The sequence below is a fragment of the Cladophialophora immunda genome (assembly GCF_000835495.1).
Source record: "Cladophialophora immunda strain CBS 83496 unplaced genomic scaffold supercont1.8, whole genome shotgun sequence".
Taxonomy (NCBI): Eukaryota; Fungi; Ascomycota; class Eurotiomycetes; order Chaetothyriales; family Herpotrichiellaceae; genus Cladophialophora; species Cladophialophora immunda.
Window position 1 is genome coordinate 566,060 of NW_015622548.1, and position 12,170 is coordinate 578,229.

Consider the following 12,170-nt stretch of genomic DNA (forward strand, 5'->3'; position numbering starts at 1 on the left):
TCGAAATATAGTCGATAATGTGCCCATTCAGCCTCGCCAGGCACATTTTTAGCGTCGGCACGGAGCCCACTTGCGATAACGGCGCAAGGCTGTACCCTGCATAAATAAGATCTGGCCAAAACGAGCCTCACCCTTGGGTCCATTCGATCCCACGCTGCGCCGCTGAAAACGTGCGATTTTCGATCCCGTCGAATCGGCAGCCGTCTCTTCGTTTCGAAGATATCTTCGCGATTACCCCATACATGTCGCGGACTCCAATACAAGAGCTGTCAAGGCTCTGATCTACATAAACTTCTACAGGGCAATGGACTCTTCTTTTGAGAAACATGGCTTCGACGAGTCGGCATTTGGGGACAAAGGCTTGTCGGGGCTGAGGACATTCGACGCATTTCGTGAGTGCCACCCGTCGTCCCTTGAGAAAGTGTTTGGGCCTCTGATGGAATCTTCGCGCCCTACTCTGGCTTTTGGCGTGCAGAACAACCACCATTACTGACCATCTCTGTGCAGCAAAAACAAAACCGAACTACACCTCCGCAACAGCCCGCGGCGGCCAATGGACTCTCGCCCTTATAATCCTATGCCTGTGTCTGACGGCCTCCGAGCTTCGCACGTGGTGGGCCGGGACAGAAACGCACCATTTCAGCGTTGAACGCGGTGTGGGCCATGAACTCCAACTGAACCTGGATATCGTCGTGGCCATGCCGTGTCGCGACTTACACGTCAATGTCCAGGATGCGGCGATGGACCGGATCATGGCCGGCGACCTGCTGAAGAAGGAGGACACGAATTTTGAGCTCTGGCTGGACCCGCGCAAGTTGTTTCGGCTGAGGAAGATGCAGCAGGGTATATACCACGGCCTGCACGAGGGGGACAGGAAGAGGAAGAAGGCGGAGGAGGAAGATTCCCACGTCGGCCACGTCTTGGGACACATGCGCGAGAACAAGGGCCGCAAGTTTGCCCGGTCGCCCAAGCTCCAGAAACACATGCCGGTGGACAGCTGTCGCATCTACGGATCCCTCGAGGGCAACAAAGTGCAAGGCGACTTCCACATCACCGCGCGAGGGCACGGATACATGGAATTCGGCATGCAGTCCCACCTCGACCACAACCTGTTCAATTTCTCGCACCACATCAACGAACTCAGCTTCGGCCCCCACTACCCGAACCTGCTGAACCCGCTGGACAAGACAAGCGACACCACCGAGGCACACTTCATGCGCTACCAATACTACCTGTCGATTGTGCCCACGATCTTCACGAAGCGTCGAGTCGCCACCAAGAGCGGCAGCTTGGACCCCGCCGCACTCCCACAGCCTCCGACGCTGGACATGACGCCGAACACGCAGCGCGACAAGGACGGGGTCATCCGCCACGTCCCGCACCCGGAGCAGGGCCGGGACACCAAGTCGATCTTCACGAACCAGTACGCCGCGCAGTCCCAGTCCCGCGAGGTCTCGACGTCGACCGTCCCGGGCATCTTCTTCAAGTACGACATCGAACCCATCCTGCTGATCGTCAGCGAGAGCCGGGCGAGCCTGCTCGGCCTGCTGGTCCGGCTGGTCAACGTCATCAGCGGCGTGCTCGTCGGCGGCGGCTGGATGTTCCTGCTGTCCGAGTGGGCCAGCGAGGTCTGGGGCCGCAGGAAGCTGCGGCGGAGCGAGACCGGCCTCGGCGTCCTCGACGGCTTCAAACCCAACGGCGACGCAAATGGGGATCTGAAGCATTGAGACTGCCCTCCCTCCGGAACCTATCGTGGGAAAAAATAGTTGCCGAGCTCGGCTCCTGTTGGCATCTTGGGCACGAGCGCAAGTTTTTTTTGAGAGGGCGGTTTTGGGAAAGGCTAGGGGCCAGAGCGAACGGAAGCCACAGCGAGGATTGGGGTCGAGTGCACGAGCGATATCAATCCATGAGGGAATGCGAATCCGAAAACACGAGCCCCCGTCCCGTCCCGGCTATCGCACATCTTGTCTCTTTTATAGAACCCCCCCGGGGGCCTTTCTTCCGATCAAGGCGACTGAAAGAATCTACGAGGTCTACCTCGTACGTGAGCAGAGACCAACGCAAGTGGCGCCCACCGGCGGCAAGGCGAACATTGATGGCGATACGGCGGGCTGTGCGCCGTTGGATATTCCTAGGACATTTACAGGTGTTTTGAAATCCCCAGGGGACGGATCTCCGCATACTAGCCTAGGGTGGGTGGATGGAATTGCAGACGGTACGGAACAGGAGCTTTTCTGGTGTTGTCCCCCTGAGCAATGCATATCTATTGATTGACTGTCTGTCACACATTTTGGCTGCTCCCTCAACCTTGTTCCCGAGAAAGTCATTCCTACAATCCAGAGCACTTCATGCCTCTCTGGTCATTCATTTCCATCGTCAGGTTGTTGGTACATTGTTTCCCATTCGTAATCGCATATACTCCCAATATAAAAACGGCAGGCGTGATTTCCTGCCAACGAACCAAGAACTGATCTCGATTCGAGCTTTGTTTAAACCGAGCCGGACGCGAGGCAGGATATAATCCAGCCTCTCCAAGGGCTCCCGCTCGAGTACGAGCCACGTTGAGTGTTACGGTCCTATGCTCTCGAAAACCTCAAGGGCTCGTCAGCTTAACGCGGTAAGTCGTCAACGGCATTGGTGCCATTTGTCGTGTCCTGGTCGGATCAAGTTTCGCTTGAAGCGCACAGCCATCAAGTTGCGGCCCGTATCAACCTTGTCAGCTCAAAGCCGAGTCGAATTTCCGGGCCATTCCAGGATATATGCAACGAATTGTGCTGCCACTCAATGTGCCACTCAAATCGCAAAAGCTAGACTCACGGCTGAATTGAACGTCAGTCGAGCTATAATTCTTTGCACTTGCCCACGGCCGTTTCCTCATGCAGAGAGAGTACGGCAATGACCAAATTTTGGGTTTAACCATCCTATGCCTCTCATGAAACTTCACGCCCATGCATAACCACATCACGATATAAGTCTTCGGGCAGCTCCCTCACGATCCACACGGTCATCTTAATCACCTCATCGGCGTTCAGGTTCGGGAAACTTCGCAGCATCTTAGCAGGGCTGGGCTCCCCAAGAAGTTTATCCTTCAGCAATAGGAGCTGTGCAACAACACAGATGACGTTCAGATGCACGCCAAACGCGAACAAGAAGTCCCATAGTTTCAGCACCTCTGGAAGAGGGGGCGTACAGGCACACAGTGTCAAAACGGAAGGGAAGGCGTAGATCTTGGCCGGTAGAGACTTGCTGAGCAGGAAGGATGAGAGGGTCGGATTTATCTCTGACAGTATTCTATCAATGAGATCAAGTCCTCTATGCACACCAGACATAGTCGGAGAGAGGTACGTAGGAATATGCTCAGTTAATAGGCTTGTCAGAATCGCATAGGCTTGGGCTTCCGAGCGAGATGCGTATAACAGCGGAGCGGAGAGCACGTTGATGCCCTGGAGGTAGGTGGATTGTGGATATCTCTGCGCAAACTCGGAGGGAGGATCGGAGCATTGCTCATCATGTATTCGCCAGGCGGTTGCATTCAAAAGTCGGGTCAAACTTGCATCGGTAACGCGTCTCTTGAAAAGTGTGTCTGTTGCCAGAGTGCGGAAGACATCATTGGAAATCTTCTCGTATGCAGGACTGCGACTTCGGTGTATGAGATCAAGATATGTATCAGTCGAGAGAGGTCCGATATTCAGAAGGGTCAACCACAGATATATTCGATAGTCGGACATGCCTTCTTTGGTTGCATTGACCCCACTGGTGAGGATAGAGTGACGGAGTAAGGAGAGGGCGGTGGCAGCGGTGGTTCCAGGCGGAGGACCATCACGAAGGGTCATTTCGAGACTGGATTTGCGGGCATGGGTGAGAATGTGGTTGGAGGAGGGATTGGAGAGAAGTGTGGGCGGCGGCTTGCGGTTTCGAGGCACCTGAGGTAAAGGAGCATCGCTGTTTGCGCGGGCGCGAGAATAGCTGACGGGGTGTGAAACCGTGGGATGTGATTGTGTCGCCGAGGGCTGAGGGAGGCTGAGCTGCTCGCGCGAGGGTTTCGTCAAGACCCCCGACCGAGGTCTCAGATTAGAGGACTGGGTGCCCATACTGCTGGTTGAGGAGAGCTGATTGTGGGATTGCAGTCGACGAAGACCACGAGACCTTTCGGTAGAGGTCAAATTATTCTTCTCAGGTGAGTCTGGCAGCCGGATGGAAACAGGATCGGGAGAGGGAGCGGGCAGAACGACATGGCGACTGGCGACCTTGTGAGGGGAGATGGAAGTGGCAGTCATGGTTGTAGTACGTGATGGGACGCGGGTGAGGCAAAGACGGAGGGCACAGACGGTGGGATGCAGGGCACAACGCGTCGAAGGGTTGGAGCTGGAGTTATTCCATATCTTGAGGGCGAGTGAGAATCCAAGTTGGAGATGGTCAGAAACCTTCAGCTTTGGGGTCGTTGGTGTTGGTGTTTGGTGTGTTGCAACCCAGCCACGAGTTTAACAGTCGTTGGCCCAAGGAACCCCGCCATGTCCACTAACAGAGGCTCTCGTTTGACGCGATCTGACGCGTGATCCTGGCCACGCATCTCTGGGGGTGCACGGTGCCACAGCCTGGACTCAAAGCATCACCATCAGCAACAATATAAGGGCGGAGTGTGTCAAGACACCGATCGTCGAAGTCCGTGGCCTACGATCCCTTCCGCATGTCAATGACTTGCAGCAACGGCCAGATGAATGAACACCATGGGAAATCGTCTCGGTCATCTCCTCGATTACCAGCCATTCGCCTGCATAAGCGATGGCGCCATAGGCAAGATAGGCCGGCAGGCCGCTCCCCATTTCCCTGTGCAGGAAGCCGATTGTTGATCCACACACCGCCAACAACCCTCGCTCGCAAAATGAGCCCATCCAACATCCTTCCTGCTTTCGTTGACGACCCAGCCGAAAAGCCCTGCCAGCTCTGCGGAACTCCATCCAGCTTGCCAGGATACATCTTTCGTCTCAGCTATGATAGCAGGTAGATAACGCCGCGAGCAAAGAGAGAGAGGGTACTTTTGAGGGGCCTTTATTTCCACCCAGTCAAAAGAAATCACCCCACGTTACACAAAAGATGGCCGGACGTCGGCCATCCGAGACCAGTGCTCTTCTCAATGACCATGGGATTGATGACTTTCGGAAATCCATTGAACAGATCGATCAGAGGATATACGGTACGACTGACGACGAGGAGTCCTCTCTTTTCAAAGGTCCCGATCTTGAGACGACATGGAAGACAGAAACCACCCTATTGGCTCGATATTCGGGGCCGTTGATGTTGACCTATATCTTGCAATACTCTTTTAGCCTGGTCACAGTCTATGTTGCCGGACGCCTCGGGACGAAGGAACTGGGGGCTGCCTCCCTGGCCACGATGACTGCCAATATTACGGGACTGTGCGTCTATGAGGGACTCGCAACCAGCCTCGACACTCTGACGTCGCAGGCCTTTGGGAACGATAAGAAGCATCTAGTCGGTCTCCATGTCCAACGCATGAGTCTATTGGTTTGTGTGGTCACCATTCCCATCGGCGCCATCTGGACTTGCTCTCCCTGGATCCTGTCAGCTATCGTGCCCGAAAAAGACGAGGCTCTCCTGGCCGGTACTTTCATGCGCATCTACTTGGCTGGTGCTCCCGCTTGGGCTATATTTGAAGCTGGAAAGCGCTTGTGCCAGGCCCAGGGCGATTTTACCGCCTCCCTCGTGGTCGTCCTGGTCTGTGCTCCCCTGAACATCCTTTGGAATTGGCTCTTGGTGTTCCATTTCAACCTGGGATTTGCGGGTGCCGCTTGGGCCGTGGTCATATCCAATAACCTTCAGCCGATTGTCCTGGCGCTGTACGTCGCCTACATTGCTCCCTCGAACTTGCAATGTTGGCCAGGCTTAGATCTACGACGAGCATGCCAGAACTGGGGTCCCATGATCAAATTGGCCATCCCTGGCGTCCTCATGACCTTTTCGGAGTGGTTCGCCTTCGACATCCTTACCATTGCGGCTGGATATCTGAGTGAACGAGACCTTGCAGCTCAGTCTGTCTTAATGACGGTGGTTGTTACCATGTATCATATCCCATTTCCAATCTCCATCGCAGCATCGACAAGATTCGGCAATCTCATTGGGTATGGCGCGTTGAAAGCTGCGCGGAAGGCCTGGAAGACGCACTATCTGATCTTCGTGTGCATTGGGATATTTGATGTCATCTTGCTGACATCCTGCCGCCACGTCATCGCAGCTATATTCACCACGGATGTCGCGGTGAGAGCCATCATCGCAACCGTCATGCCAATAACTGCGGCAGCTCAACTATTTGACGCGCTCCTGGCCATCTCAAATGCTCTTTTGCGTGGCCTTGGGAGACAAAAGGTTGGGGGTTGGGTCAATTTGGGGGTCTACTACCTTTTCGCACTTCCATTGTCGTTCTTCCTGTGTTTCGGCCCGCCTCAGATGGGCCTGGGCGGTATGTGGATCGGTCCATGTACCGGACTCGGCTGCGCAACTCTCATCATGGCCACGTACATGCGGTTGACCGACTGGCAAAAGGCTGTCGAAGATGCACGAGCACGGGAGGAGTAGGAGGTGGGGACGGGAACGGACATCATGTACCTAGGTACACCTGGACTTCCCAACCGGGGCGTATCGCTGTAGGATATGGCGGAAGGTCAAGTCCAAGGTGTTGGGAGGACCAAAGCACTCGAGGTTGGCGCGCTTCTTATCGCCCACCTAGAACCGAAGCGACTCTGATGCGGCCAACAAGCCGACTACATGCTGATACGACTGCATTATAACCTTTTGAAGGATCTCCCGTGAGGTTCGCTGACAGGGTCTCTCAGCACCCGGTCGTGTCCACCGCCAGATTCGATCCATTTCAGAGGTCAATGCTCGACGACCTGCATTGTTTCGGCTTTCGGCATGGTTCCGCACTGAACCGACTGCAACCGCTGACAGCCGCATGGATTGGAGTTTATTCCGCCCACGGACAACCACTTGCTCTGGTTTCCCCTACATTCCCGGTCCTTTGACGACATCATCTCATCTTTCATCCTCTTCCTCGTGGGAGGAGTTCTTGTCTGCATTGATGGTTCCAAATATTTTGCCCGGTCCACTGGTGCGGTAATATCTCACCTAATTCTCGCTCTTAAGGACCCCCGTTCTCTCCGGAGCAATGTAAGATACATTCTCCCGTCTTAACCTATATAATTGCCTCGATTCCTGGCTTTCGAGGGCCAATTTACTTTGCCCATCCGTTGCTGCCTGATTGATCCGCGCCTCCAACCTGCCAGGACACATCGTGCCTTGCATCAGCTATTGAGACATTGAGCCATGGCGTCGCACATCGACCTAGCCGAATACCTCTTCCGGAGGGTTCGTCAGGTCGGAATCAAGTCGGTCCATGGCGTTCCCGGAGACTATAACTTGACCGCACTGGACTACATTGAACCTGCCGGTCTTGATTGGGTCGGAAATGCCAACGAACTAAATGCTGGGTATGCTGCGGATGGCTACGCCAGGATCAGAGGAGTGTCAGCTCTTGTCACTGCCTTTGGTGTCGGCGAGCTGTCAGCCATCAATGCCATTGCCGGAGCATACAGCGAGAGTACGTGCATCCGCGGGTTTGTGTCCTTGGACACATGCTGACAGCGACCAACAGTGGCACCAGTCATTCACATTGTCGGCACAGCCCCGACTAATGTGCAGGACAACGGGTTGTGCATGCATCATTCGCTCGGAGACGGCAACTTCAGAATCTTCGCCGAGATGTACGCGAAGATCACCGTGGCCCAGGCCAATCTGAGGGATCCAAATACTGCACCGGCGCAGATTGATCGGTGCATCAGAGAATGTGTCCTGCAAAGCCGACCAGTTTATCTTGAATTGCCCACCAACATGGTGAAGGCCCAGGTTTCAGCAGCGGCCCTTGATGTGCCCATTGATCTTTCGATCTCACTGAATGACGAAGGTTTCGAAGACACCGAAGTCGAGCTGATCCTTAACAAAATGTACTCGTCCAAACAGCCCTTGATTGTCGTCGACGGATGCACATCAAGGTACGGCGTAAGCAAGGAAGCCGATGAACTGGTCCGAGTGACCGGGTTTCCAACTTCGACTACCCCCTTTGGTAAGGGGATTGTCAACGAGACATATCCCAACTTCTATGGGATTTATGCCGGTATTGCTGGCAATGAAATATATATGCCTTGGGCACGAGGCTGTGATCTGGTCATCAAATTGGGTCCCTTAGAAAGTGATGTCAACACCTTCGGGTTCAGCACTATCCCGGACCCAAAGTCAGCGATTGTTTTCCACCGGGACCACGTCGAGATTGGCGGTATCAAATATCACAATCTGCATATCAAGTCTCTCCTGCGCAAAATCCTCTCGAAGTTGGAGAAGGACAAACTCCCCAAGTACAGCCCGTCCATGGACCTCGGCCACCCGGAATTGGAGTTGATAGCCCTGCCCCCAGCCGGCGAGGACGACGAGATCGATCAAGCTACATTCTGGCGGCGAATCTCGAAGTTTTTCCGCTCGGGGGACATCGTAATGGTGGAGACGGGCACGGCGTCAATCGGATGTCGAGATATGGTGCTTCCTGCACATACCTCACTCATCAATTCTTGCATATGGCTGTCCATCGGCTACATGCTACCAGCATCTCAGGGCGCCGCTTTGGCTCAACGAGAGATGATTGCAGAAGGTAAGCGCCGCAAGGGACGCACTATTCTTATTGAGGGCGATGGCAGCCTGCAAATGACGGCCCAATCCATCAGCGACATGATCCGGAATCGTGTTGATCTGACCATTTTCGTCATCAACAATGATGGATACGTGATTGAGAGATGGATCCACGGCATGAAGGCGGGCTACAACGACATCCAGCCGTGGAGATACCTCGAGGCACCAAGCTATTTTGGGGCACCCAAGAACGACCCTGCATATCCCGTGGTGACCAAGCGAGCTGAAACTTGGGGTCAGTTGAAGGAGATTTTGGCGGAGCCGGGCCTCCAGGCCGGCAAGGGCCTCAACATTGTCGAGGTGATGATGGACCGAGAAGATGCACCCGACACGCTGAAAAAGCTAGTCCAAAGCACTTCGCGGAGAAATAGTGGTGAAGCCGAACGTTCCCAGCCGCGCCAATCTATGAGCCACGAGGAGAAGGTCATGAAAGTTCCTGGATAAGGTGACGGGGAGAGTCTGACAGGGCGCAGCGGGCTGTTCGGGGGCAGAGGGATGGTTTCTCTTATTGACTTTTGGCTTTTTGGCTTCTGGATTTGGGTTCTAGCGGGCTGATTGATGGCGGGGGCGTAGTGAAAAGAACAGACGAGGCGCACCAGCAAGAGAGGGGTGTTCTCGCCGACATGCTGAGCCAACATCTAGAACAGTCTGCCTGGTTTCTCCCCAGGCTGATGCTAAGGAAATCAGTTAAGCGATGAATCATGCTTTGACAACGGGACCATGCAGTGGCTTTGATATTTTCCGCCTGAAGATTCATATCAGGAAAGCGTTGACGGGAGTCGCATGGGACTTGGGGCCTCGCAACGGGTAAAAGCGGCAAGGCGTTTCTGTCCGAGTCCGTCACACCTTCTCGGCCTTCACCTGCGCCGCCTGCGCCGCCTGCGCTCTCACTCACTTACTCTCTCTCTTTCCCTCCTCTCCTCCTTCAGCTTGACTCGTTCTCCTCTCCCATCTCATCAAACAACCGTCCCGTCACACTCTGACACATTGTCATCGCTCACTCCCGACCCTCGTATCCTCGTTTCACGTAAGGCCCTCTCGTCGAATCACGTCAAGGTTTGACAGACATCGCACTGATCATGACACAGACTGCGGGTGGGACAGCCGTGTCCTCAACCTTTCCTAGCCGCGCTCTGGCCTCCACCTCAAAGCCTAGTGAGCCTGAAAGGGGCGTTTATCAGGCGAGCTGAAGTTCCAACCCTGCCAACCTCTTCGGTTATCGGCCTCTTGGATAGGCTCGCGACCGGTCAAGCCTTTTTCTCCATGATTGTCCTGACGGCGTCTTCCCATCCAAGCTGAACTTCACCGTCTTCTTTTTTTCCTTGGGTTTCCCTCTCAGGCCATTGTCATCATCGGCCTGTAACTCTATGGCTGATTTTGTCAATTTCCCCATGTCTGATGACCACACAATGGCGCCATGACGGAGATTGTCCCCCCTCCCTTTCGTCTGCTCGGTCCCATGCCTGAGGGCGACTCCGATATGCTTTCTCCTACGAAACCCCAGCCAGCCAGCCAGCCATGCTCCAATCTGGACTGGGTGCATCTGAGGCTACTTTGCTTTTGGTTCAGGTTACAGCAGCAAGTCTCCGGAATTCTAGATCTGTCGCATAGCAACATCACCGACGCATCACCTCATTGGTGCCAAACTTTTGCTCTCGTGTCCGTGCGAGGTCACACAGAGGTGCTATCCGAAGGAAAAGGGCGCATGAGCCCCAACGATATAATGTCCATTTTCTCGCCAAACATCCGGCAGGTAGGTCTGTTTGATCGATCTCCTGGCTTTGCTCGAGTAGACTGCGTCGATAGTACATTGCAATACCAGCCCGAATGAGAATGTCCTTCCCAAGTCCATCAGCTGAAGCATTCTCACATTGTACTATGATGGCACCGCTCCAGGTGAATCCCGGCCAGTATACCAATCTCGAACATCTTCTGATCCATACCATCTATGCGCTTTCTTTTTGCATTCTTCTTTGCATCCTTATCCTCTTCCGACAGATCAGGAGCCAGAACAACCCGTCAGACCTGAGGAATCACCTATCAGAACCGGCTCTAGACTCCAAACGATCGGATCAGCATCTGACACACTCGCCGATTCCTTTGAGTCTACGACTATCGACAGAACCTTCCCATCGTCTTCAAGACTCTACTTTGACGCCGTCAGCTCCAATCACGAGTGGGTATCTGGCAGCCAAGGCAAAGGTGGACAAGGCGAGAAAGGTGGACTTTGAAATGAGAGCCAGGGCCCGAAAACCCGACGTCATGGCAAGCCCAGGCGCAACCAACGACACACGCAGCGTCATTGACGAGACCGGCTCCTCCTGGAGACGACATTCCTACCCACAACCTTCGCCTTCGCACCAGAGCAGTTTGCTCAGTGAAGACTGCAAATTCGATGGCACAGAGCATTTCTGCGATGGCCAAGATGCTCGAATAGTGTGGAGGCGACGGACGTTGACGTTCGAGGGAAGGCGTTGAACATCTAAACCCCAGCCTCGCCTTGCATTGTGAAGATACACTTTGAGCTGAGAGGTTCCTGCTCGGCGGGCTCAGCTGGCATCGAACACCTCCTCAGAGCTCGTCCCCAATGCTATCATGATACCACGAGGCAAAAGGCGACGTGGCGACAAAAGACATCGCGCGAGAGACTTCTAAATTTGACACTGTCCAAAGTGAACTTCGGCTGGACCGGATAAGCCACCAAGGATGCAAAAAGTTTGATATGAACCGCACTTCGAACACGAATGGAAAGTTCTTTGGGGATGGCAAACGGACTATATGGATGCTGGTCTGGATCAGCACTGTTTGGGTTTGGGAGTTGGGCGCTTTCGGGGGATCGTCCGAGCAATAAACGACTTTGTTGGCGCGAGGTGACTTTGCCGATCAAACACATACATAGATAATGATGATGCGCAATTGGGCCACGGCGATGCCAGGAAGGTAGGGATAGGGATAGCAAAAGGGATCCCCTTGCATCGATGGTCTGGAATGAATGGCATCACAATAATGCAATGGTTGGGGCTGGAGAACCCCCCAAGTGGCTCGTAAATGATGTTTTGTGTGTCTCTGTGTGTGTTGTTCCACGCCGATCCCTTTCTTTTCAGCTGGACAGGGATCCGGACCGGGCGAAACGGGCGAGACGCCCATTTGACAGTTTTCCGACTTTTTTATTCACTTTCACAAACCCTCGCTCGCCTGCCCACGTGTCAGGGGCCACGAAGCGAGGAAGGAGGCGAGAACGAGGCGAGAACGAGGCCAGGCGAGGGCGATACGATTAAATGCCCCGAAAGTCCAAAAAAAAAAGGCCTTGTTTGAGTTATGGGTGTGGAGTGACACGGTGATACCGAGGACATTGTTACAAGGTACAACAAGTGCATCAGATGCGGGATGAGGGATGAGAGATGTGGTATGTTGGT

At 54.2% G+C, this 12,170-nt stretch overlaps 5 protein-coding genes across 5 annotated transcripts; 4 read left to right on the top strand and 1 right to left on the bottom strand.

Annotated features, from left to right (window-relative positions):
- Positions 1-150: 150 nt before the first annotated feature.
- On the top strand, positions 151-2,467 carry PV07_12254 (uncharacterized protein). The gene is made up of 2 exons (XM_016399766.1): positions 151-392; positions 508-2,467. The coding sequence occupies exons 1-2, from the start codon at positions 305-307 to the stop codon at positions 1,725-1,727; spliced, it is 1,308 nt and encodes a 435-aa protein (XP_016242578.1). The 5' UTR covers positions 151-304; the 3' UTR covers positions 1,728-2,467.
- PV07_12255 (uncharacterized protein) lies at positions 2,166-4,514 on the bottom strand. The gene has a single exon (XM_016399767.1). The coding sequence runs from the start codon at positions 4,275-4,277 to the stop codon at positions 2,931-2,933; it is 1,347 nt and encodes a 448-aa protein (XP_016242579.1). The 5' UTR covers positions 4,278-4,514; the 3' UTR covers positions 2,166-2,930.
- Positions 4,515-5,094: 580 nt separating this feature from the next.
- Positions 5,095-6,594, top strand: PV07_12256 (uncharacterized protein; the record flags this gene model as incomplete). Its single annotated transcript, XM_016399768.1, has 1 exon — positions 5,095-6,594. The coding sequence occupies one exon, from the start codon at positions 5,095-5,097 to the stop codon at positions 6,592-6,594; it is 1,500 nt and encodes a 499-aa protein (XP_016242580.1).
- A 747-nt stretch (positions 6,595-7,341) lies between these two features.
- PV07_12257 (uncharacterized protein) lies at positions 7,342-9,198 on the top strand (the record flags this gene model as incomplete). The annotated part of the gene is made up of 2 exons (XM_016399769.1): positions 7,342-7,615; positions 7,670-9,198. 2 exons carry the CDS (start codon positions 7,342-7,344, stop codon positions 9,196-9,198), a joined length of 1,803 nt encoding a protein of 600 aa, XP_016242581.1.
- A 451-nt stretch (positions 9,199-9,649) lies between these two features.
- On the top strand, positions 9,650-11,764 carry PV07_12258 (uncharacterized protein). Its single transcript, XM_016399770.1, has 2 exons — positions 9,650-9,781; positions 9,843-11,764. Exon 2 carries the CDS (start codon positions 10,582-10,584, stop codon positions 11,230-11,232), a length of 651 nt encoding a protein of 216 aa, XP_016242582.1. The 5' UTR covers positions 9,650-9,781; positions 9,843-10,581; the 3' UTR covers positions 11,233-11,764.
- The last annotated feature ends 406 nt before the right edge of the window (positions 11,765-12,170 follow it).

What these genes read in the sequence shown, in the direction of transcription:
- PV07_12254 (XM_016399766.1), top strand. Translation starts at nt 305, where the DNA reads ATGGACTCTTCTTTTGAGAAACATGGCTTCGACGAGTCGGCATTTGGG. An exon ending in GAGGACATTCGACGCATTTC is followed by an intron (nt 393 to 507) that starts GTGAGTGCCACC and finishes ATCTCTGTGCAG; the next exon opens with CAAAAACAAAACCGAACTAC.
- PV07_12255 (XM_016399767.1), bottom strand. Translation starts at nt 4,277, where the DNA reads ATGACTGCCACTTCCATCTCCCCTCACAAGGTCGCCAGTCGCCATGTC.
- PV07_12258 (XM_016399770.1), top strand. Translation starts at nt 10,582, where the DNA reads ATGAGAATGTCCTTCCCAAGTCCATCAGCTGAAGCATTCTCACATTGT.